The following is a 26,067-nucleotide window of genomic DNA, read 5'->3' on the forward strand; positions in this document are numbered from 1 at the left end:
GCCTCGGCCTCCCAAAGTGCTGGGATTACAGGTTTGAGCCACCGCCCCCGGCTGAGGGCACTTTTCATGTGAGTGAAATTGATTTTACAAGTCTACAAATCCTGTGGATGGAATAATTTTTTTTTTATTCAACACAGATTAGGAGGACAATCAGAACACTCAAAATATATTTTGAATTAATTGACACTAAAAATTTGCCTAAATATTCAAAGCCAAAGAAATGTGGATTTAAAAAAACCAACCAACCAAAATTTCTTCACATCCATATCTAGTTACAATATATCCAGCTGGTCAATAATTAAGCAATATTCACTTCGAATTTCTACAGGTTCTTCACAGGCTATCATGGTTCCCCCAAGACATTTGTTTTCTTTATGAGGTCTGAGGTTTGGGATAATATCTACCAAAAAATATTGTGAAACATATATATTTTTTGACCTAAGCACTGAACTTTCACCATACAGATCTTCATATACTTTGACAAGTGATATATATATAAGCTATTCAATGCAGAATTGTCTATAACAGCAAGGAACTAGAAACAACACACGTCTTCCAACAGGAGGTGGGATATATAAACTGCAGCATGTCCAGAGTTCGACCATTATATATATAGGATTGATATAAATTCCATGAGAATCACAGAGTTTACTCTGCCTTGGATAATCCCAACCACATTTTAAGTTGGTAGAATCAGCAGAGGCAGAGAGAGATCCAAAGCAGAGTGATGATATGCTCCAGACCCACAGGTAGAAGCAGCTATGGTAATATTTTCATCCATCATTCCACTACAACCTTTCTTTAAAAATTGAATAATTAGGAGTTATCTAAAAGCTAAAAGAAGTGATCATGAAGTAAGGGAGAAGGGAATCTACCTCTCCTGGGTAATACATTTTAGCCTTGGAAACGTAAGATAAAAGATATTAACAAAATAGTCCCCTGTGATTATTTATTGTCCATGTTAGCTAGTGAGTTCCTTCTTGATTTTTCATATTCTCTATTGCTCATGTCATCATTATGGAGCAAATTCACTGAAGAGTGAAATTCAACTTTTTGAAACCAAATGATATTCACATACCTGTATAGAGATGTTTAAAAACTCTATCCATGCACAAAGGGAGATGAGTATGCAAGACAAATGCACATAGAACACTGGGTAAAAAAGTGAAACTGTATTTCAGCTGAGGTGGTGAGGCGGGGCCGGGGGAATGACAAGGCTACCAGACAGGGAAACTTAGAGGTTAATCATGACTTGACCTTTTAATTAGTGACTGGGCCAAGTCTGGAAAGGAGACGTGAAGAGAAAGCAGAGAGTAGATGAAGGAGAATGATGCGATTTCTTTTTCAAATAGGGATTTATTTTGAGTATTGCACATACCCTATTTATAGTTAACATATTTTGACATATCTGTGTTTAAGCCAGAGCCATGTCATTCCTCCCACTGTGCCAAAGGGCAGTTTTCCTTTTGGGCTCTCTTTAAAGGATGATAATATTTCAGAGGATATAATAATGAAGTCATTGATTCTGAAGTAAAATCACAAAATGCAACCACTTAAAATTTATTGCATTACAGGAACTTGGAAATTCACCTTCTAAATATCTGGTAAGGGTATATCTAACTGCTGAATTTCACCATAATTCTTACATATTAGCCAATTTCTATTTCATGCTGTTTAATAGGGCTTGCTCTGAATCCGTGCTACCTTTGAATTTTTCAGCACGGTAGATATACGACTTCTAGATATCTGTAAGAAGCATGGGCCGCGCGCGGTGGCTCAAGCCTGTAATCCCAGCACTTTGGGAGGCCGAGACGGGTGGATCACGAGGTCAGGAGATCGAGACCATCCTGGCTAACACGGTGAAACCCCGTCTCTACTAAAAAATACAAAAAAAAAACTAGCCGGAAGGTGGCGGGCGCCTGTAGTCCCAGCTACTCGGGAGGCTGAGGCAGGAGAATGGCATAAACCCGGGAGGCAGAGCTTGCAGTGAGCTGAGATCCGGCCACTGCACTCCAGCCTGGGCGGCAGAGCGAGACTCCGTCTCAAAAAATAAATAAATAAATAAATAAATAAAAGAAGCATATAAGTAGAAGAGCTCCACTGTAATGCGAATGGCATTGGACTCATGCATGCAACTTTATTCAGTCTTTCCCTTGTGTCACCTCAACACATCAATGGTTTGACAAGTGAAAAAGTTCCATATAGAGTCAAGAAAATTTTTATTCATCATCTGAACACTTACCACAGTATAATAATTCTTGGTAAGTGGAGCAGTTTCAAATCCTCTGATGGCCTTGGGGGAGAGAGGTCTCTCTGTGAAAAAGACATTTAAATTATGTTAATATCACAGAAGGCTATTATGAACATTTTATAACACAGGTCAACTAACATGCTATAAAGATTCCCAGTGGAAGGATCAATGGAAACGTACATTCTTAAACAAGTGAAACTACAATTGTGCTAAACTATAGATGGTCAAAGTTAGATCTTCTTGTCTAGACTCTTCAATTTCCAAAGGAGGAATAAGCCAAGGAGTTAAGACCTAACTAAGAAATAGCAGGGCCAGGGCAAGAACTTTACTCCTGGTTGGGGTTTGTCTGCCCTCTCCATTCAACTTATTCGAAACAGATACACAAAACCAATACTAGCCAAATGCATACAGATAGTCGCCAACTTATGATGGTTCAACTTATGATTTTTCAACTTAACAATGGTGCAACAGCGATACACATTCAGTAGAAATCATAATTTATTTTGACATTTTCCTGCCTTGGCAAACTACTATGTACATGACCTAATAAATACTTTATTATAAAATAGGCTTTGTGTTAGATAATTTTGCCCAACTGCAGGCTACTGTAAGTGTTCTAAGCACATTTAAGGTAGGCTAGGCTAAGCTATGATGTTCAGTAGGTTAGATGTATTAAATGTATTCTTGATTTATGATACTTTCAACTTACAATGGGTTTATCAGTATGTAACCCCATATCTGTACTTATAACGTGCAATTTACTATACAAGTATAATAAAATATAAATAATGGCAAGCATGCCTTTCTTGGGTGTGTCTACTATGCCAACAACAAAATAATCAGAAGGTTTAACTCGATGAAAACTAGCAGGACATTATTCTCTTTTAAGTATAATTTTCATATTATTCCATTGCGTTGTAAAATGCTGCCCTTCTTTTAACTAAATTAATCTTACTTATTAAACTCATGACTAAAGGAAATCCTAGGACATTCTTTAAAAAAAAAACACAATAAAAATATGAGACAGTCATAACAAATTTTTAGCAGTGTCACAACATAGCATCTTTCCTACCTGCATTTTCTCCTCTGCTTCACTTTGTTTTATATTTTAATTTTAACTTGCTATACTGTATGCTGTTTTAAACCCTTTCTAAAGTATGGTGCAGTATAAATAACCAAATAATAACATATCATCAGATCTTCATTTTTGTTTTTTAAATAATATTTTTAAGTTATAAATCTATTGCAGTCCCACCCCAAAAAATTTAAAATATAGAACAGAAAATAAAACCCAGCAATTAGCCCATTACCTAGAGCTAACCATCATCATTTAGACTGTTTTTGAAGTGTGTCTTCCCATTCTTTTATGTATGTTTGTGAACACACACATGCACACACTCTTGGATCTTTCTAACCTTACCTGCAGTTTTATAATTCTTCTATTACAATATTATTTTATAAATATTTTCCCATTTAACCTTGATTTTTAATTATTATTGTATTGGAATATCCCTAATATTTATTTCATACTTAATAGCTTTTAAGACACATTATTTGATCTTTACAACAACTCTGACAGGCAGACTATCTTCTCATTTTACAGAGGAGGCCACTAAGATTCAAGGAAGTGAAGTCAGTCGTCTCACGTCATGCAGCTAGGAAATGGCAGAGCCAAGACTGAAGCCCAGGTATGTCTTGACAAGAGCCTGTGTTCCTAACCAATATGATACCCTGAGATAAAGCTACTGAAGGGCTTGGTCAATGGCATGGACAGGGATTCCTGCTGGAGTTCAGAGAGGCTATGAGTTTGATCTGGGATGGTTAGAGAAGACCTTGCTAGGAAGGAGGTACTCGATCTGGCCCTGACGGGCAGATGGAATTCAAACAGGCAGGGAAGGCAGTACAGAGTTTTCTTTTCGGGGAAGATTTCAGAAACACAGACGTATGAATGGCAATGCTCAAGGCAGAGCTGTTCTTGTGACAGTGAGTTATCCAGTGGGACCAGGTTGGGCAGAGTGAAAATAAGGCAGAAAAGTAGCAATGAGGGACAATTCTGTCACTCCCCGGTGAGGACAAGTGGAGCATAGCCAGTTCCTGGAAGCTTTATGCTAGTTCAAGATCCACCTGGATCCACTGGTGGTTCATAAGGCTTTCCTAGGAAAATGTGAGCACTATCAGAAATGAAACAGGGAACATCAGTCCAGACCCTGGAGATATAAAAAGGATAATAATGGAATACTACAAACAACTCTACACACATAAATTTGACACTTAGGTGTGAAATGAACCAATTCCTCAGAAAACAAAAACTACCGCAACTCACCCAATATGAAATAGATCATTTGAATGGCCTTATAACTATTAAGGAAATTGAACTTGTAAATTTAAAACTCTGAAAAAGGAAATCTCCAGGCCCATAAGGTGTCACTGGAGAATTCTATTAACTGTTTAAGGAAGAATCAATACTAATTCCATATAATGTCACATAGAAAATAAGAGATCGGCCGAGCGCGGTGGCTCACGTAATCCCAGCACTTTGGGAGGCCGAGACGGGCGGATCACGAGGTCAGGAGATCGAGACCATCCTGGCTAACACAGTGAAACCCCGTCTCTACTAAAAAATACAAAAAACGAGCCGGGCGAGGTGGCGGGCACCTGTAGTTCCAGCTACTCGGGAGACTGAGGCAGGAGAATGGCGTAAACCCAGGAGGCGGGGCTTGCAGTGAGCTGAGATCCGGCCACTGCACTCCAGCCTGGGCGACAGAGCGAGACTCCGTCTCAAAATAAATAAATAAATAAATAAAATAAAAGAGATCACTTCCCAAGTCATTTTATGAAATCGCTATTACACTGACACCAAAACCATACAAACGCAGTGCAAAAAAGAAAACTGCAGACCAATATCCCTCATGAATATAGATGCAAAAAAATTTACAAAATATTAGCAAGTAGAATTCAGCAATATTTTAAAAGAATTGTATACTATGGGATTCATCCTAGGTTGGTTAAATATTTTAAAATCCATTAATGTAACCCATGATCTTAACATTCTTAAAAGAAAAAAGTCACATGATAATATTAATCGATGCAGAAAAAGCACTTGACAAAATTAAACACCTATTTGAGAAAAAATAACTCGTGGAAAAAATAAGAATGAAGAACTTCTTCAACTTAATAAAGTGCGTCTACAAAAAACCTACAGTTAGCATCTTATAAAAGGGGGAAAGACCGAATGCTAAATGCTTTCCCCCTAAGATCAGGAACAAGGCAAGGATGCATTCTCTCACCACTATTAATTCAGCATAGCACTGAAGTTCTAGCTCTCTCTGCAGTCTTGGTCTAAGCTGGGGAATTAACACAAAGAACAGAAGGGAGACAGATTTGGAAGGATAAACTTGGAAAGTCTAAAAAAACGTAGACCTTGCAAATGACTGGCTCCATGAAACACTACAAGAGGGAATGCAAAGAGAAAAACATCAGCACTATGACCTCAGTGACAGTTTCTGGCCTCTTGTTCCTCCTTTGCTCCCCACCCCCACCCCTACCACTTCTTACTCCCGCCATGTGAAAGACTCTCTGAAACCCACACTCAGCAACATGCAAAGAAGGAATGAATATGTGGAGGTTCCGAGGAGACAAGTTCAGTCCCTGGTGGGGGATTACAAAGTGACCTAACTAGAACGAACATGAAAATGTAAACATTTTAGGGGGTGTTCTAAGGCAATGAGGAGATTGGGTAATCCAATCAGTGGGGGGGAAAAATCAGTCAATATAGTGAAGAATTCCAATGGATTGTTTGTATAATATAACTCAAACAAGAGTGTCACACAAATACAGGCATAAGAAATCCTCCTGATCCTGATGTAAAGATTCCTTTCCAATTAATTTTTGATTCTTTCTCTTCCTTTGCTGGTGTACAGATTACTATTGCCTGTTGGTGGTGATAGGACAAAAAGAAATCAAGTGACAAATAGTCTCTCTGGACAGGAAATATCTATGTGATACACCCAGGGGATTAAAACAGGAAGTCTAAATATAAAGCTCAATCCTAGCTTTGGTTTATAATGAGCAGGAAGACTGATTTCTTAATCTGCCTTAATACAAATTTAATTAACCATGTACCTAATCCCCTCAATTGATATCTATATTTACTGCTAATAGAAAGTTTTAGAAGAAAGATTTGATGAACTCTTAATTGAATCAATAGGAGAAAATAGAATTTGTTTAAAATACCTGCTCAATCGCACTTGCCTCAATAATTTCTTGGCTTAAAAATTTTGCCAGGAAATTTTTAATGCAAAGTACCAACAAAACCCTCAACCTTTCTAGGTAACAGAACAGAGACAAAAATGTAAAAAGGGTATAATTACCATTATGTTGCCACTGTACTAGCAGAAATTACTTTGATGTATTAATAACAAGTTAACTTACAAGTTACCACTGATTTTTAAAAGAGAATGGAAAATTGTATATAAGTGGCTAATTTTCTCATTTATAATGTATCTGGCTCAAATGAAATACAAGAGCAAAGTCCCTTAATATATGTTCTGTAACTTATATAATAACTAAGTTATTAATACATGTATTTTTCATGAAATAAGATCCTTAAAAAAACATATTTTTGGTCAAAATAGGGTTTATTTTTCTCATGTAATAGGAAATCCAGAGGTAGGCAAGCAGAATTGATGACAATGGCTTCATGATGTCATCAATGTCCAGATTTAATCATCCTTGGAGTGAAGCTTTTATCATCATGGTCACAAAAACTTACTCTACTTTCAGCCACAAGCTCATGTTAAAAAGAGGTGTGTGTGTGTGTGTTTCATACTCAAGTCTTCTATTTCTTAACTTTCTATAGTATTAGGTGGGTGATTCCTTATGGTATACGACCTCTGAAATCAGCCTCTTCTCAAAGAGCGGGAAAAAGCTATCCCCAGAGCTTTGGCCATAATTATCTCTAGATGAGAGCTACAGTGGAATCCAAAACTTAAAACGCCACTCCCCAAGGGCAAATTTACCAGAGCACAAAGTGCTCTTGTCAATGACAGACTTAAGGGAGGAAAACTATGCACAGCACTCCCATGGCACAGTAATCTGCAGGGTGAGGGTTGTATGGCTTTGGGCTTGTTTTGTTCTGCTTTTAAGACATCAGAAAAGAATGTGTAGTATCAGGCTAAATGTCCCTCCGCCCTCCAGGCTGCCAGGCTGCATGTATGAATGTGTCAGAATTACTGACTCTTCGAGTGGTCACAGTGTTATATGTTTGACCCAATGGTAAGCAGACTGAGATCACTAAAGATTTTCAGTTCTATGCCTGATTGAATTTTATAAATGGCCTAAAAGGTTGTATGGCAATGGGGTTTAAAACTACGTTGGGCCGGGCGCGGTGGCTCAAGCCTGTAATCCCAGCACTTTGGGAGGCCGAGACGGGCGGATCACGAGGTCAGAAGATCGAGACCATCCTGGCTAACATGGTGAAACCCCGTCTCTACTAAAATTACAAAATTAGCCAGGCGTGGTGGCGCATGCCTGCAATCCCAGCTATTTAGGAGGCTGAGGCGGGATACTCGCTTGAACCCGGGAGGCAGAGGTTGTGGGGAGCTGAGATGGCGCCATTGCACTCCAGCCTGGGCAACAAGAGTGAAACTCCATCTCAAAAAAAAAAAAAAAATACATCAGTATGGAGTTCGTTGAAAGAAATAAAGGCCAGGCATGGTGGCTCACCTCTGTAATCCCAGAACTTTGGACGGCCAGGGCAGGAGGATCGCTAGAGCCCAGGAGTTTTGAGACCAGCCTGGGCAACACAGTGAGATACCGTGTTAAAAAAAAAAAAAAAAGACAGAGAGAAAGATTAATTAATTAATTAAAAATGGAAAAGTATTTTCTAGACCAAACATAACACAACATAGCATTTAATTTAAAATATTCCTCGGCAGCATCCTAGATAGGTTTTGGCTTACCTACTATTTTGTGGTGGTGGCAAGAGTTGGGGTAGGAAAGAATTCAAGTCAACAAAGATTCATTGAGCACCTACTTTCCCAGCAAGACATTTTTATTACCTGAAGCTAGTCTCTTCCATTGTCCCTCAAGCTCACTCTGCTCAGTCCTACCACAGAACCATCGTGGGTTTTGTTTTCCCTGAACAATCACTATGATTTAGATTGTCCTTGCCTCTCTTCTGGGCCTATTCACAGCCTATCTGTCTTTCAGTGTTCAGCTTAAGCCCTATCTCCTCCATGAAGCCTCCCTCAACCTCTTCAGGCACAACGCACTCTCTGTCTCTGAACACCGATGCTCTGCTATATATTTTACACTTCATCGTCCACTGACTTACACTGTCAGTTGCCTCATCACCAGCTCTTATCTCTCTCCTGTGTTCCATAACCATACTGCCAACTACTTGCTAGAAATCTTCAGACCTATGACTCGGTGCACCTCTGCTCAAGTACAAAACAGTTCATCATCTTCAGTACCAATCACCCCCCCAACACAGACACACAGAGAGACATGCACACTCAACCTCTGCCTCCTCCTATCTTCTCTATTAACAGAGTTCAGCACACATCAAACATTTCCTATGTCTAAAGCACCATGTTAGGCATATGGAGACAAGACGGTATACAAAGATGAATAAGTCCCCTTGACTTCCCTGTCAAGATGAGTTATATTCCTCTCTTCTCCTCCCACCTCTCCATAGCATCCTGTATTTAGCTATATCACTAAACTTACCATATTGTATTCTAATGATGTCTTTCTACACTGGTGTATGAACACCCTGAAGGCAAAAGCCATGTCTTATGCTTCTCCACTACACCAGTGTCCAAGACAGAGATTGACGCCCTCATTAAGAGAAATCAACCTTTGTGGGCTGGCTAGGTGCATGACACTGCATGCCATTAAGGAGCTCACCATCAAGCTGGACCTCTAGACTTGGTATTGTTCTCATCTGTTCCCTTATCCTCAAAACTAATCATCAGCAAGTTTTTAAAATTTCATTTCAACAGTATATACTGCATCCATCCATTTCTCTTCCTCCCCACTATCCCCACAGCAGTCCATACCACTATCTGGATTGCCTGGACCTTAGCAGTAGCCTCTGCTAGTTTCTCTACACCCTTGCTGGTTATTCCCACCACTTCCCTGAAATCCATCCCCCACGTTACCTCCAGAAGGATCTTCCCAAACCACGTTATCCCTTGCCTAAAACTTGACATTGACACCACCTCTTAATGTAGTTCCAGCTCAAGGTCCCATTCCTTAAAGTCATGCATCTGATTCTCAACCCAAATTACCCCACCATCCACTCTTACTTCCATGCTTGAACTTAAAAATTCCCTCTAATCTTCTTCTCCCATTCAGAAACTTCTTCTGTCCTTCAAGACCCAATTCAAGTGTTTCCCCACTCCTTATGTTATTGTTAATCAAATTGTTTCTTCACTGTTCCTACAGCATCTTACTCAGTCCTTTGTCTGTGTTACTTACTCTGTCCTGGCCTGTAACAGTTAGTTGTGAACAAACCTGTGTTGATTACTAGACTGTAAGGTGCTAGGGGACGGCGTCTATGAGGTATAGATTGTTACAGACCCCCTGAGTGCCTAGGAGGTACTCAGTGAACAAGCTGAACAGAATTGAATTACCTATCCCATAATATTCATTCATTTTACAAATATTTACTGAGTATAAACAAAACGAACGGTCTCTGCCCTTGTGGTATTTACATTTCTAATGGCAAAATATAAACAGTAAATGAAACAAATAAGTAAATGTGTATTTTGTTAGATGGGGAAAAATAATAAGCAAAAAAATTTAAGCAGGGAAGGGGGATAGAGGGAGTGGGGATAGGGTTAAATTTTCTCCTGGGTGACCAGGAAAGGCCCTCCTGTGAAGTGGACAAGTGAGTGGACCTGAAGGAGGTGAGGGAGCCAGCCGTGCTGACAGCTGGAGAGTGTTCCAGACAGGGGAACACCAAGTGAGGCAGGAGCCTGTCTGGCACAGGCAGCCAAGAGACCAGTGTGGCTAAAGTGGAATGAGTGAGGGGAAGAGAGATGAGAGAGGAGGCCAGAAGGGCAATGGAAGGCCAGATCCTGGAGGGCCTTGGAGGCTATTGTGATGACCTTGGCCTTTTCTTTTTTTGAGATGGGGAGCCATGACACAAGTTACATTATCATCATCATCATTATTATTATTATTATTATTTTGAGACAGTCTCACTCTGTCACCCAGGCTGGAGTGCAGTGGCACAATCTCAGCTCACTGCAACCTCCGCCTCCTGGGTTCAAACTATTCTCCTGTCTCAGCCTCCCAAGTAGCTAGGACTATAGGCATGCGCCACCATGCCCAGCTAATTTTTGTATTTTTAGTAGAGATGGGGTTTCTCCATGTTGCTCAGGCTGATCGTGAATTCCTAACCTCAAGTGATCTGCCCGCCTCAGCCTCCCAAAGTGCTGGGATTACAGGCATGAGCCACTGCGCCCGGCCCCAAGTTACATTTTGAAAGAATCACTCTGGGTACTGAGTTTAGACTGGATTACAGGAGTGACAAAAACAGGGGCAGAGATGCCAATTAGGAAGCTGCTGTCATAAGCTAAATGAGAGCGGTTGTTCCGTACACCACTAGTTCCAGGCCTTCCCTGACTAGCACTCATTTCCTGGCCCAAGCAACTCAGACCTGTCCTTGACAGTTGGGTTAGATGCTTCTAAGAGTTACCTAAGTGCTCAAATCAGAGCTGGAGCTTGCCACATGAATCCTAAGCTGAGTCCTAAACCAGAGAGAATATAGGAGAAATTTTAAAAAGAAGAGCCCTAAGACCAGGACAAATAACCTGGGGCAGTCTATAAGGGAGTGGCCGGACTGCTACAAGGAATCACAGTGAGGGACATTATAAGGAGAGTCGTCAAATTCAGGGTGTGCTGTTCACTTCCCAGGTCCCCTCGGCAGTGCTTGGGATTCCTGGACAAAATTATTGCTCCTTTTAGTTTTGCAGATAAAGACACTGTATCAGGGAACAATGTTACAGTGAATCTGGAAAATCTTTTAGGGATTCTGTCAACAAAATTAAATCAATTGAAAGATGTAGTGAGAGGTAAAAATCGTCTGTGAATATCATCAAAACCAAGGAAATTCCAGGCAAAGCCTGTGGAAATACTCCAGGGCTCAACAGAACCTTCCTGATTCCCAGCAATTAAAAATGCTAAGAAGTCTCCATACAGGTATATAATTATAAGTCTGCTAGTAAACATATTCCATTAAAGGAGATACCCCTTTTAACACAACACAGAACACAGAAAAGTGTGCAAATTAATTTTATCTTAAATACTTTAGGAAAAAGCTCCTAACTCTGGTTATCTGGGGGAGGGTGCAAAGAGAAGAGGAACTTTCATTATCTACATTATACAGCTGACCCTCGAACAACATGGGTTCGAACTTTGCAGGCCCATCCCATTTATACATGAAGACAATGAAGATGAAGACCTTTATGATGATCTACTTCCACCTAACTAATAGTAAATGTATTTTCTCTTCTTTATGATTTTCTTAATAACATTTTCTTCTCTCTAGCTTACTTTATTATAAGAACATAGTATATAATACATATAACATACAATCAGTAAGGCTGCCAATCAACAGTAGGCTATTAGAAGTTAAGTTTTGGAGGAGTCAAAAGTTATACATGGATTTTCAACTGCATGGGGGCTCAGTGCCCTTAATTCCCATGTTGTTGAAGAGTCAACTGTATATTTCCACAATGTTTCATTTTACTTACAGTGAGCCTATAATTTTATTAATTAATAGTATCAATTTTGAGGCATTGAAAAAGCAATAAGATATCTACAAAAGAAATGATGCGCTGAGGAGCTAACCACTCAAAAGAGCCCTTGTGTAAATATTTTTGAAAAGTAAAGAGATGTAGTGATGTGAATAACTAAATGCTGTTTTATGTGTATCGTGACATATTTTTATGTATAAGGGTTTGCTGGGTTTTTTGCAGTATCAGCGGAGCCTATCTTCTTAAACAATGTAGGGCAAGTGAATTATCAAAAGAACTCTAAGGAAAACTACTCAAGAGTGGCCAGGCGCAGTGGCTCATGCCTGTAATCCCAGCACCCTGGGAGGCAGACACAGGAAGATCATTTGAGCCCAGGAGCTCAAGACCAGCCTGGGCAACACAGGGAGATCCTGTCCACAAAAAGTTTAAACATTAACTGGGTGTGGTGGCGTGCACCTGTAGTCCCAAATACTTGAGAGGCTAAGGCAAGAAGATCACTTGAGCCCAAGAGGTTCAGGCTGCAGTGAGCTGTGATAGCCACTGCACTGTGCCTGGGTAACAGAGCGAGACCCGGTCTAAAAAAAAATAAAAAGAGAGAAAGAGAGAGAAGAAAAGACTACTGAAGAGCAATTTGATGTCATTCTCTGGCTATTGTTACCAAACAAAGGTAAACAGTTAGCAGTATGCAGTGAGTTAAGGGCAATCTTGTTCAGAATCAAAGTGGCCAGCTTCCTGCAGCCCTATCATTATCATCTCTCATGTCTGAGGCATTTAGTCTTAGGTCTGCTTACAGGGCTTACGGCTAAAAAAGGAAGTTAGCACATGGCCTCTCTTATTATTGGATTCTGCCATGGTAAGTTTTAGAGTAGTGAGAAGGACTATGTACTATATAACATGGGCTAGAATTAGTAGACATAAAGGGATACAGTTAGGGTGGACCAGTTGTCTGAGCTTTGAATTCCTTTGCTTTTTTTATTTTTCTGCTGCCTTAATGTAATCTAAATACAATTTGTTTCAAAATATCTAATCACAGATTTTTCCCAGTTCTGTTCTACTCTTATTTTTGGCATACACATACAAGTATAAACAGTTTCTGTTAACCAATTAAAACTACACAATTTTCAGTAAGAATACCAAGAAAGTACAAGAGTCACAATCAAAAAGGCTTTTAGAAACTTCACTTACCACTGGATTTAATTTCACGGACGTAATTACTGGGGAACCAGCCTGTTCTCCCATTTAATGTGCCTTCCCACCAGCCTCCTTCTTCAACTCGAGTGACGTAAATGATGTCCCCCTTACAAACTGACAGTTCATCCTCATTAGTCTGCTTAAAGTTGAATCTCGCTTTTACTATTAACTGATGACTTCCATTTTCCGTCATCTCCTAGAGAAACAAAAGCCACACCAGATTAAGCACTCATCTAAATAAGGCAGGGGTAGAAATGATATGGATTTAGGCAAATAAAGTGGAGGAAGCGAAGACAAAACCCCAGATCCATCTCAGTCCTGAGTTTTTAACTTAAGAGTCCATGAATGGGTCTCTGAGGGATTCATAAATCCCTCAAAACAGTGTATAAGCTTTGGCATTTGTGAGAATGTGTATTTTGAAGTGGGTCATAGCTTTCATTTTTCTCTCCAGACCCCTCCCCATTATCTAAAGATTATCTATTTAACTAAGCCAGATAACAAAGTAGAGTGATAAGCTATTCCACCGTGGATAAGCTATTCCACCCTGCCTCTACTCAACACACAAACAGTCCACATAATTATATAACTAAGATGTACTAACCTACCCTCCATAAAATCTGCCTCCCATCTCCTAATTACTAAGGATATCTTAATTTGGCTAAGACTTATTTATATGCAAAGATCAAATACCCCATAGTTGCCTAAGTCAGGAATTCTTTTTTCCATTTTTTTATTTTTATAGATTTAGGGGGTACAACTGCAGTTTTATTACATGGATATATGAAGTCAGGAATTTCTAATCTGTCATGTATAAACTGGACTTCCTTTTCGAGGGTCACAGACCCCTTAGAGAATCTGATAAGCACAACAGATCTTTGTCTAAATGAGTTCGTACACATGGGCTTTTGTATACAATTTGAGAGGGTACCAGGGTGTAGAGCCATAGTGCTCATCAGCCTTTCAAAGGGATCTGTGATCTAAAAAGGTTAAGAACCACATACTCAAATACTTTGGAAGTAATTGGTCATAATGTCTCAATAGAAGTGGGTGGCTTTTGACAGGAAATAAAGGTTTCACCCAAAGAGTAGAAGATGAGGCATTTCCTCCCAAATAAAAGCTCCCAATAAGACCAAGTGAAAAGGCAACTGGGAGATCCCAATATAGAAGCTCATCATAGACTGAAATTTAAAATCAAGCCTTCCTCATTAGGAATGGAAAGAGAAAAATAAAAATGACAATAATAATGAGGATACTGATCAATATTTATTGATTGCCTACTATGTGTCAGGCACTATTTAGTTCTAATAAAACTAAGGATAGGGAAAATAACAGCAAATTGCCATCAGAAAGTAGCCATAATGACTTCCATTTGCATAGCATTCTCAGTTAAGTGACTTGCCTAATTCTTGTAAGGGACAGAGCTGGAGCATCAATCTGGATTTTTGTCCCCACCACATGCCTTTGATTTGCTCCTTCAGGCCAGCCTGAATTGGTGCTCAGTTTATAATTAGTTTTCTCAGTGATGCCCAAAACAAACCGGATGGCTGTCTCACCACATATGGAGATGCAACTAGGATATCAATCTAATTTTATGGATTTTAAAACAGACGGAGAATTGGGGACTATACTTACCACTGTCTTTGACTGCCTTTGCAGCCCTGAAACTGTGCTAGAAACTGCTCCCTGTGGGTTTGTCTGAGAATTATTAGCAGTACTAAGAGAAGAGGAACGTCCACATGGTCTTTCTGATAGCTGATCTGTGAAAAGAGGAAAAGGCATGTTAAAGGAACCACTCAGGTCAGAAAAACATCTACCACATAATATTATCTTTCTCGGGATACTATCAGAGGCATCCTGGCTGTAATTCTAAATGTTATCATTATGAACACGCCAAGTGTATTTCAATCCCCCTTCCCTTTTTGGTGGCCAACTTCCTGTTCTTAACCTTACTGGCCATCGTGCTCCAGTAGAATGAAAAACAGCGACAGAACCACATTTTCTCTTAACCATTTCCCTACAACTCTTCCCTCCTGAACCAGTTGCAACAGTATGCCCTGTTATCCAAGGCAGAACTATATTGGGCACCAAACAGCTGTTTGTGGCTCTTATTACTTTGAAATATTTCAAATTTCTCTCTTTGTTTTTTGGCCCATAACTCAGTGGCTCATTTCTTACTTACACGTAACAATATGTGTGGCATATATAATGTAAAATCTCCCTGATGTGTGTGGGGCAGGGTGGAGAATGAGAGTGAAAGAGAAGGTGTGTTTGGGAAAGATGCAATCTTGATACTAGAATAATTTTTTAACAATCAGATTCAAGAGTCTTCTCTTCCTTGAAACCTTGTGAAATTCGACCAGGCCAGAGCTGAGCTGGATGTTTTCAGTTTGTTGAGAGTATACAAAAGAGAGAAGCTGGATTCTTGACAAATTTAAATAAGGGTTCTTTTCCTCTCCATTTATTTTTAAAAGATATAAACTGCAAAAGTCTAAAGCCCAAACATTCCCTAGGCGACAAGCTCAGTATCCAAGTAATTTCCTTGATGCTGTGGGTTTTAACTTTCACCTCCTTGTATTTTATAAATATCTGTGGCAAGGGAAGAGACTGTAAAACTTGCTAGGAGAGTTTGGCAAAGGAACGTATAATTTGTGTGGCATAATGTTAGAATTACACGATCCTCCCTGACTAGAACTGGATAGTTGTCATGTGTGTTAAATATAGTTACTTGAATTAGCTGTACTTTCAGCTATACGCCGTGCAATAGCTCAAAAGCATTTTTTTTTTTCCAAATAGCAAAAGAACAACTTTGGAGAAGTATTTTTACATGTATTGCTATTATATACAGCTCTTTGGACTAAAACTATAATTACTCGATAGCTTCCTAGATGCTCTAACCTATTTGGCACTTGATTATATTGTCTGTTCTTGTCCTCTAATTCTTTCACATGGGTAAGTTGAGTCTCCTTAAATAGACAGTAATTTTCTCAAAGGCAGGGACCATAGCTTTGACATTTTTTGTAGCACCTGGTAATGCTGGCCACACAGCCTCTTGACTCTCCAACAGTTTAAGCAGCAAGCCTCGTGCTTGGGCATAAGGGCTCGGTAGTCAGTTAGATGTGGGTCTGAATCCCAACTCAGCCACTAACTTTCTAGTTGGGCAACTGTTGGCCTGACTTTCCTTATCTGTAATATGGACCTAATAATAAGAATACCTACCCCCAGTATTGTTTCAAGGATTGAATGAGATCACCTGTGGCTCTTCTGACAGCCTAGATCCTGGGCAAGAGCTCAAAGCATTTTAAGTATGATTATTACTATCCAGCTGTTGGTTAAATATTATACCAGGGAAGCAGTGAAGTTACATTCTACGTGTATCATCATTTTCTTCACATTTACTAGCATTTATATTTAATACCTCTAGTGTGGTAGGTGTTAAACATTTAAATAAAATATATTATTTTCACTCCCTGTGAACCCAAGATTTCATTTTTGGTGCAAGGCTACTGAGGGGTTCCTTTACATGGACAAAGGCATACGGAAAACAATGAGAAAAATATGTCTCTAGTGGGGAAAGGGAAGTGACGGCTGTATTTTGTAAACCCTATGAAAAAGGGAACTGGTCTTTCCTTTTTCTTTTCTGTTTTGTTATACTCAGTTGGCTATTCAGAGCTTTGAATGGAATAACTTCTTGGCTCTTATCATTATATTAAGGGCATTAGAATAACATCTATGATCGGTATGTTTTAAATCCTAAGCTATGAAAAATTCAAGCATTTGACATTTGTTGGGGTGTATTTGGGGCAGCAGGGGGAAAATTTGCATCAAGAGAACAATCCTGGCCAGAGTTGGCTCCTAGGGTAATCACAAACACATGGATTCAAAAATGTCACCCAGAACACATAAATCACAAGCCCGGCTTACCTTCTGTTGCTTTGTTGACAGCTAAGAGAGTACTCAGAACCTTGGAGAAATTGACCCCTGAATAAAGGTCATCAGGATCAAATACCTATGAGAAAGGAAAAGTGAAACCGTAAGACACTACAAGTATTCAACTCAACAAACAAAACTATCAAAAGGCCACTTCCTCCAGCTCTCCGGAAAAAAAAAAAAAAGTGCAAAAGCCAAGACACAAACCTCCGTATGTATACCTTTGGGAGAAATGAGAGCAGCAGCTGAGCCGCCTAATGACATGTGGCAGGCCATCAGTGAGTCAGAGCAAAGCAGTAATGGGAAATGAGAGCCAAGCTGAGAAGGCAGAGCCCACCAGGAAATGAACAGCGCATACTCAGACCCACTCTTCTGACCTGAAGGTATCAATAGTTTCAGCCCAGTTACAGGAAGCTCATATGCATGGGTTACAATTAATGTCCATCACCTCCAGAATGTCCTGGACAGTCCACAAATAAGGAGGTGAAGCCTTTTTGACATGCTTGCATCTGTACAGTTTATTAGCTGTGCCTAGTTGAGTCATTGTCAGAAGTGCCTTTTTCTCTGCTCTCCTTCCTCCCCACTGCCACCCGCTGCATCCCAACTGCCTAGGATCCCAATTCCATGTTGCCCAAACTTTCTGCCCAGGTCTGCCTTTCGCTCCCAGCTTCAGTTCCCAGTTTCTGCTGCTTGACCTTGCCCCTCTCAGCTCATCATGAATTCGAGTATTTGCCTGCCTGGGCCTATGGGCTCTTCTTGGCTTTAGATGACTCTTCCAAATATGACCAATAGCCTGTGTGATGCTACTCAACTCTTGGCAAAAAACACATTAAAGTAAATACATTTCACTTTACCAGTCAACTGTCAATCTGACACGCTATTGTCCCCAGTGAAGATACCAATCAGATGTTGTTGTTTACAACACAATTTAACTGTTACCTTTGAAATGTAGTCAGTGTGTTAAAATATATTGAATCCTAAATACATATATTGGAAATTAGAAGTGTTCTCATGCACAGGTACAATCTATTAATGTACCAGCCAACAATGTAAATATGTATATCTGTAGGTAACCAGATGCCCACTTTCTGGATGGAAATGCCCCTTCTAAAAACATTTTGTTCCCGGATGTCTAGGAGTCTCCTAAAGAAAACAGATTGCATCATTTTTTCCCCAAATGTGGTGACAGAAATAAAATGGACCTTTTCATATGGGACATGATTGGTAATGGGCATAGGATTTTGAAGGGTCTGTCTTCCCATTAGGTAGAGCCATTTGTTCCATTTTTAATCTGCATATTTTCTGGGAACCATATCAAGACAAATATCTATCTTTTTTTGTATATGTTCTTGAAAACCTATAATCTGTTTTTAGAATGAAAATATATAATATCAATTTTTTCACGTTTTGGGGGGTCAATAAAGATACATGCAAATGCGAACCTACACCAGTCTGCCTATTCTAGGATTCACCACTTTATTCATTTAATCAATGAATGTTTTGCATTCAAACTTAAAATGACCAAAAAGCCCAGTTGCATCTAAAATGAGACATTAATATATTTCTGGTAAAAGAGTAATGCTAATATTACTAAAGAGTTAAACAACAACACATCCAAATATATTTCTGAATGCTACAATATAAAATTCAAAGTTTTCCAGAAACACATTGACAAGAGTTCTGTTTTAGTTTGTCAAAGCCTGGGTGAACAAGAGGCAATAGACTAGAGAGAGTGTCTAGTATCTCAGGGGATTTCAGACTTATTGAATCTCCCTTAGAACTGATCAACTGGGAAAATGTTAATGACATGTATGCCAAAATAGTAGCAAAGCAAAAAAATTCACTTGTTTTTAGCCCACCAGTCCTAATGGGAGTGTGCATGTGTGTGTGCATGTGGATACATGTTTTGGGTGGGTGTGGTAGAGATGAGTAGATCTAAAATAACAAGCAGAAGTTAAATATTAGCAGAATAAGGCATGAGAGCAAAAGTTGTGATAAAAAAAACCTCTCCCTCTGGTTTTAGTTGTTCCTTATCCAGGGTTATTAAATGCCTATACATGGTAACACTGGTATTATTCATTTGTACAGGTACTTGACTGATTTTGAAAATAAATAAACTGATCAGAAAATGAAATGTGCATCAACAAGAGTCACTGCATCTGCCTGAGGGAAGCTTCCTCAACTGTACCTGGTTCTCTTTTGAGAAAACCCCAATATACTCAAGTTTATCCATGGATACTGTTCTTCTTGCTACAAGCCTATTCTGAGGCACTAGAGACTACACAGGAAGGAGTTGGAAGAAGCCTCTGGGAACTGCTAGAGAAAGCAACGCCTAAGCATTATTATTTCAGAGTAACTGGAGAATCAGATACAACCACAAACACCCTCCACCACACTATACCCTTCTGAGTCCCAAATTGAACGATATTGAAAATTCCACCCTAGATCTTTCTTCCATGCACTTCAGAGAGCTCCCCTATGAAAATGGAGATATTATCTGGAGGGATCACATTTTCAGCCACTATCAGTCATTTATGTCTCAGTGGAAATGAGAAGTGTGAGACCAAGTTTAGAGATGATGATGTGGAGAAAGACTAAGGGCTCTGGTCCCCAAATAAGGAGAAAGCAAAGGAGAGTTCCCCAGTGTAGAGAGGGTGTGAGAAGAACAAGGAAAGGTAGATTACAGTACCCACTCATTTATACATTCAAAATAGAGAACCAATTCCCCTTTCTGTCTGCAAAGCACTGGAACCTGTTAAAAAGGTAATGTAAATTTGCACATTTATGCTGTATGCAATTTTCGTAAGTCATTTTCAATGAAATTTTAAAGTCAAAGTCAAATCATGGCAAAGTCATGATGATACTCATCTTCTAGTACCCTGTGCAAGCCTGTGCAAGCCTCACTAGTCTGTTCAGTGTCTCTGGTTTGTGACTGAGTCCCAGATTAGCTGAACTTTCTTTATACCTATTTTGGTGCACAAAAAGTCAGTTAGTTCCAGTTGGATCCGTGAAGGCCAGATGAACAGCAGGATTCCCTCCCTCCATTCATCTTACCACTACTGTGACTCAGACAAGAAAAAAGTACGACTTCTTAGACTACTGTTAGGTGGTGTCAAGGTATCATTCCTGCAATCAGATGATGCAAGGTTCAAATCTAACAACAATAAAAACAGGGATTACAGGGATCTGCCACCATGCCCAGCTAATTTTTGTTTGTTTTTGCTTGTATTTTTAGTAGAAACGGGGTTTCATCATGTTGACCAGGCTGGTCTCGAACTCCTGACCTCAAGTGATCCGCCCACTTCGGCCTCCTAAAGTGCTGGGATTACAGGCGTGAGCCACCGCACCCAGCCCAGACATTTAATTTTTAAATGTTTCCCCACAGCTTTTTATTCTAGATATCCGCAATGACAGCAAAACCTATTTGCAAACCACTAAACACCAGGTGTTAATTGTGAATTATTGGGGATCTGCCAATGTAAACTGCAAGAAGTTAATATTTCTATAGCATTACAAATAGAACCTTTTGGAGTAGTTCTCAGTTTCAACATGTATGCTATTTTATGACACTTTCCCTAAACTTAGAAAAGCCAGAAAGCATATGAGAAGAAACTTTCCCAGCTCCCTGTTCCATTCCCTCACTTATCGTATAGCTACTATTTACTGATTTACTGAGCTTCTGCTATGTTCCTGGCACCACGCTTGGACTGAATGTTTACTGCTATGGTCTGAATGTTTGTGCCCTTCCCAAATTCATATGTTGAAACCTAATCACCAGTATAATGGTATTTGGAGGTGGGGGCATTTAGAGGTGATCAGATCATGAAGGCATAGTTCTCATGAATGGGACTGTTGACTTTATCCAAGAGGCCCCAGAGAGCCACCTTGTCCCTTCCACCATGTAAGGAAATAGAGAGAAGGTACTATCTACGAATAGGGAAGCAGGCCCTCGCCAGGATACCAAATATGCCTTGATCTTGGATTTCTGGCCTCCAGAACTATGAGAAATATCCTTCTGTTGTTTATAAGCTACCTGGTTTATGGTATTTTGTTCTGGTGGTCTGAAGAGACTAAGATACAAATATATTTTTTTATATGCATTTGATTCTCCCAGCAAGCCCATGATGTCAGTACAATTATTTTCCCCATTCCATGGATGAGTAAACTAAGACTCAGAGTAGTTAAGTCACAGGGCAAGAAAACGATGGAGCCAATAAAGATACACAAGAAAGTGCTCTGAGGGGCATTGTAGTCCTCCATACACGCCTTATGTTTCCATGAGACATAGAGAAAAAATGAAAAAGCAATCCATGAGTCTGTATACAAAAAGAAATCCTTTGCTTCTGTCAATATAAGTAGCATCTGTATCATCTGCATCGAGTTTTTTATAGCCTCTAAAATGATTAATTCAACTAATCACAGCAAAGAGAAAATCTTCCATATTACAAGACTGTCTCCGCAGGGGCCTTGCTAATTCCTGTGCTGTCCTTCTCATTTCAAGGGTCAGCCTTCACCCAGGAGGTACTTGGCCACATTTGCCAAAAGAGGGGAAAAGCTGCACTAAGCTCCTCCTATTTGTTGAACCAGGTCTGCCTCATGAGCCATGGCCCATATTTGTGAGGTCCTGGTCTGGTAGGGGTCCAGCTCGTGATTACAGAACCAAGCTAAAACATCTGGGCCACGTGCAATGACACCTAGCCTCCTGATTTTCTTGACATCATGCTCTAACCACCTGAGTTAACCAGTCACAGCAGTCTAGCCACATCTTGGTTAAGAAAAGAAGGCGTACCCTCTCCTGGTTCAGAACTGGTCATCTTTAACGTCATGTGGTTTCAGTAACACCCAATCAACTTCTATTTAAAGGTAATTTAAGGTTGGGGGTGATTATAATAGGTTCCATTACTCAAGAGTTAAAAGCCTAATCAACTGAAAAGCAAGTGATTCATTGGGACCACAAGGACATATAGCTTATATTTCAAGCCTGCTTTTTTAAAAAGATTCCAAATACTTAGGAACATTCCAGCTCTTCCTTGTTCTTATTGCTTTTATTGAACAAAATCTTAAATTAACTTAGGTCATCTTGAATCACATTCTCTAATTCTCACAGCTGAGCACACTGCCTCTGTTAACCCCTCAACTTTGGTGGAAATGTCATTACATAGTGCAACAGAGCAAGAAAATCTGAGCTGCTTAGTCATATTTCACTGGGTGGTACCGCTCCTGGCTCTGTGAACGTGATCTGGGATGTGTGCACATAGCTCCTACTAAAAGCAGTCACAAAGTCAGCAACAAATAATGCTCTTAGCTCAGAAATTGTATTCATTACCCACTGGTATTCCACTTACTAGAATATAGTGGATGGCATTTCTACTCTGCCTGGTTTTAAATAATAGCTGTTCCTATTTGATATGGACCAAACTTAAGGGAGCAAACCCGGCTCTCAACTTTTATTTCCTCCCTATCTCTCCAAGATCTAATTTGTGCCTGTAGCTGAAACCACATACAGTGTTGTGGAAAGAGCACTGATGTGAGAGTCAGAAGACTGTGACTCCAATCTCAGCTTTGGCACTATTGAGCAGTTGTGAGGACCTTAGGAAAGCAACACTACCTTTATGAGGCTCCATTTCCCATCTGGAAAGTGTCTCGCAAAGGAGCTCAGTGAGAGGTCTTGCAGTCCATCATCTAAATAGGAGCTCTTAAAGGCAGCATCTTGGCTGGGTCCCCAAGCCCCAGAATCTGGTTTTCAGTTCTCAAGTCTCTTGAGAATGGACTCACACTAGCCAAGCTCACAAAAGGCCAATGAATAAACCAAAAGGCCAATTTCTTAATTTTTACTAAAAATAAATGAAGCACTAAGGAGACTAAATACTCCCATTTTGTGGCCAGAGCACTCTCTCCCAATAGAGAAATCTCTCTGGTGAGCTAAATTATAATCAGAAATGTGTTGAGTACTACAGAATCAGAGCAAAGAGAGTCTGGGGTATTGCAGCCTAACATAATTATAACCTGTTTACAAGCTGATTTTTCAAAATGTCATTTTTAAATGACCTATTTATAAATTCTGGCTTTATCTTGCTGCCACTGCATCGTGGCATTTGGACTGTGATCATGGACAGCTTTAACTCTCTATGTTTTCTTTTTGGCTCTGTGGATTGCTATAAAGTCACTTTACATAACTAATATGGATTCCTAGATTACTCGAACCTCATGGAATCCAGAGCCAGGAAGTTCAGCTCCATGGAGCTCCTATGACAGAAGCCAAGATCTGAGCTTGCTCCCTCACTCTTCATTAAAAGCCACCAATCTCATTCCTGATGGCTACCTCAGCATCACCATAGGACTCCCATTCTTCCTTGTTAGCACTCCTATAGGGGAGAACCCCTTTCTCTATAACAGAGATTTATCTTTAGTTGAGTAGTAAGTGTTCAGGTAAGAGAGGAATTAATGAGGAACAATATAGGCATCTTAGTGGGGCCAGTCACAGGATTAAATAAAGGGAGAGCAAAAGAGAACAACTGATGGCTGGGCACAATGGCTCACGCCTGTAATCCCAGCACCTTGGGAGGCCGAGATAGGTGGATCACTTGAGCCCAGGAGTTCAAGACCAGCCTGGCCAGCATAGTGAAACCCATCTCTTCTAAAAATACAAAAATTAGCCAAGCATGGTGGCAGGCACCTGTAATCCCAGCTACTCGGGAGGCTGAGGTAGAACAATGGCTTGAACCTGGGAGGCGGAGGTTGCAGTGAGCTGAGATTGCACCACTGCACTCCAGCCTGCGCAACAGAGCAAAACCCCGCCTCAAAACAAAAAAAAAAAAAGAAAAAGAAAGAAAAAGAAAAATCAAAAGAAAGAAAAGAAAAAAGAAGAAGGAACAAATGGTTTTGAATAATCTCATCAAAAAGAGAGTAGCACGAAGGAAAGGGAAAAATGAAGTATCTCTCGTCAATAGCGCTTGCCAAGCCAAGGACAGGAAGCAGGAGGCCTAGACTCAGCTGCCTCACAGTCAGCCAGCCATTGTGGCTTGGCCGGCTCCTGCCCCTCCTCCTGTGCTCCTGTCACCAGAGCCTTTGCAAAAGCACACTGGTTGCCAGTTTTGCGGGGTGGAGTGGATGGGTGATCCCTCAGCTGCTGGAGCATCTGTGTGCCAGACCTGAGGGTGTCTTCCCCAATGCCCCCACTCCCACCTCTTCAGAAACAGGGACTGACTCCCTAGTGTTCCAAATTGGAATGCGGAACACATTTTCCCAGAAACAGCATCACACCTGCCACTTAGCCTCTGTGAGTTCTCTAGTTGAGCCACATTAAGTATTCAACAGGCTGTTGTGGGCCAGCCAGAAAACATAATCACCGTGTAGAGCCTTGTTTCTATGGGAAAATGTTTTCTGTGTCCCTAATAATCACTTAAAAATGAACTTTTGGAAAATAATTTGTTTTTATATTGAAGAGTGGCCAGACATGTGTTCCCAAATCAATGTCCAACACCCTTTATGCTTTTTCCTTGTCCTTTCATATAAAAGATGAACAAATGCCTGAGACATTCAGGGTACTATTTATTTTAGAACTCTTCGTGATGAGAGAATCAAGGTAAATATATGAAGTCTATGAGAATACCAGAATTTACAGCAGAGACTGGTGGTAAATAGCCCCACACAAAGACTAGGGAGAAACAAGGGCCATGAAACAAAAGAGCCACTGCTAGTTGCTTTCAGCAGTAGCCAGCCCTTCCAGTAGTATCACCTGTTGCTATCCATAATGTCCTCACTGACCTACCTTCATGTTTCTTTTTTTCCAAACAGCTACAGCTTTACAGTCTGTAGAGATATTGTAAATTTAAGCTCTCAGTGGTCTATCAGCCCAGTATTCTTTATTCATTATGCAGGTGTTGAGATTAGTCCTGAATTTCCTATTAAAAGGTAGGCTCTTTGAAGTCCACATTCCCCCACAGCCCTGGCCCCAGTATTCAACATGTACAAAATACTTGATAAATAACCATTCATTGGTTGACTGACAGGATGCTCTGTCAGAGAGACTTAAAGGTAAATTATGCCTAGAACACAAGCCCTATGATTCCAATTTTTTTTTCACTTCTGGATCCTCAGTGTCTAGAAGAATGCCTGTCACATAGTAGGCACTCGACAGATATTTGATTAATTAATGAGAGTTTAGATGTTCTCATCAATAGATGATTAGTCATACTCAAAGAAAAAGCATTGTAGAAAGTATAATAAACTCAGAAAGAGATATGACTTACGGAAGAAAAAAAAATCTCCACGCAATTTTCCAGGAAACATGTAACATCTAAAATTAGATGTACCTATACTCATCAGGAAAATTAAGCTGTGTGACCGTGAGCTGACCAAAGGTGCTTCAAACTCTATGGTTGCTAATTTTTTAAGTTGTGTGCTGAGTGTGGGCAACATCCGCAATTGCTTGCCTGTCCCAGGTAATAGAGGTTCCTGCAAATGTCATCACAAAGCACCACGACCTCATCATTACAGAGAAGAGAAGCTGCAAAGAATTGTGGGATTTTACTGCTTTTTCTGGAATTGGTTATATTTTTAACCATTTTTGTTGTAAAACTGAATAAATGACAAACACTACAAGCCACACTCCCCTGTTCATGCCCATGCTCTAAAACTAGCTCCAACTCACAGCCAGAGCACAACGGAACATGGCAAAGCAACTTACCAGCAGCAGGAAGGGGTAACGTGTAATTGGAAAGACTACAATTCACATGCCCCAAATCCTCCTAACACCAGCTAAACTTGGAGGAAAGGATGCTGTGCCAAAGTTATTATTTTCTCTCTTTACTTAGAGATTACCTTCAGTCATTCATTTGGCAAAGACTTTTGGCTCTTCCCGTTTATATATCTGTGTGATTCACTTTTTCAAAAGTATATCATTTTCAGAGACACTCATCAATGCCTAAC

At 40.0% G+C, this 26,067-nt stretch overlaps 1 protein-coding gene across 1 annotated transcript in view; it reads right to left on the reverse strand.

Annotated features, from left to right (window-relative positions):
* ARHGEF6 (Rac/Cdc42 guanine nucleotide exchange factor (GEF) 6) overlaps positions 1 to 26,067 on the reverse strand; it is a 125,237-nt gene that overhangs the window by 74,071 nt on the left and 25,099 nt on the right. The window contains exons 3-6 of the mRNA XM_011948792.1: positions 17,131 to 17,215; positions 14,842 to 14,966; positions 13,204 to 13,405; positions 2,243 to 2,313 (exon numbers count right to left, since the gene is read on the reverse strand). Of these exons, the coding sequence (XP_011804182.1) occupies positions 2,243 to 2,313; positions 13,204 to 13,405; positions 14,842 to 14,966; positions 17,131 to 17,215 (483 nt within the window). The remainder of the gene's footprint in view (positions 1 to 2,242; positions 2,314 to 13,203; positions 13,406 to 14,841; positions 14,967 to 17,130; positions 17,216 to 26,067) is intronic.

Source organism: Colobus angolensis, unplaced genomic scaffold (genome assembly GCF_000951035.1).
Source record: "Colobus angolensis palliatus isolate OR3802 unplaced genomic scaffold, Cang.pa_1.0 Scaffold283, whole genome shotgun sequence".
NCBI classification, from domain to species: domain Eukaryota; kingdom Metazoa; phylum Chordata; class Mammalia; order Primates; family Cercopithecidae; genus Colobus; species Colobus angolensis.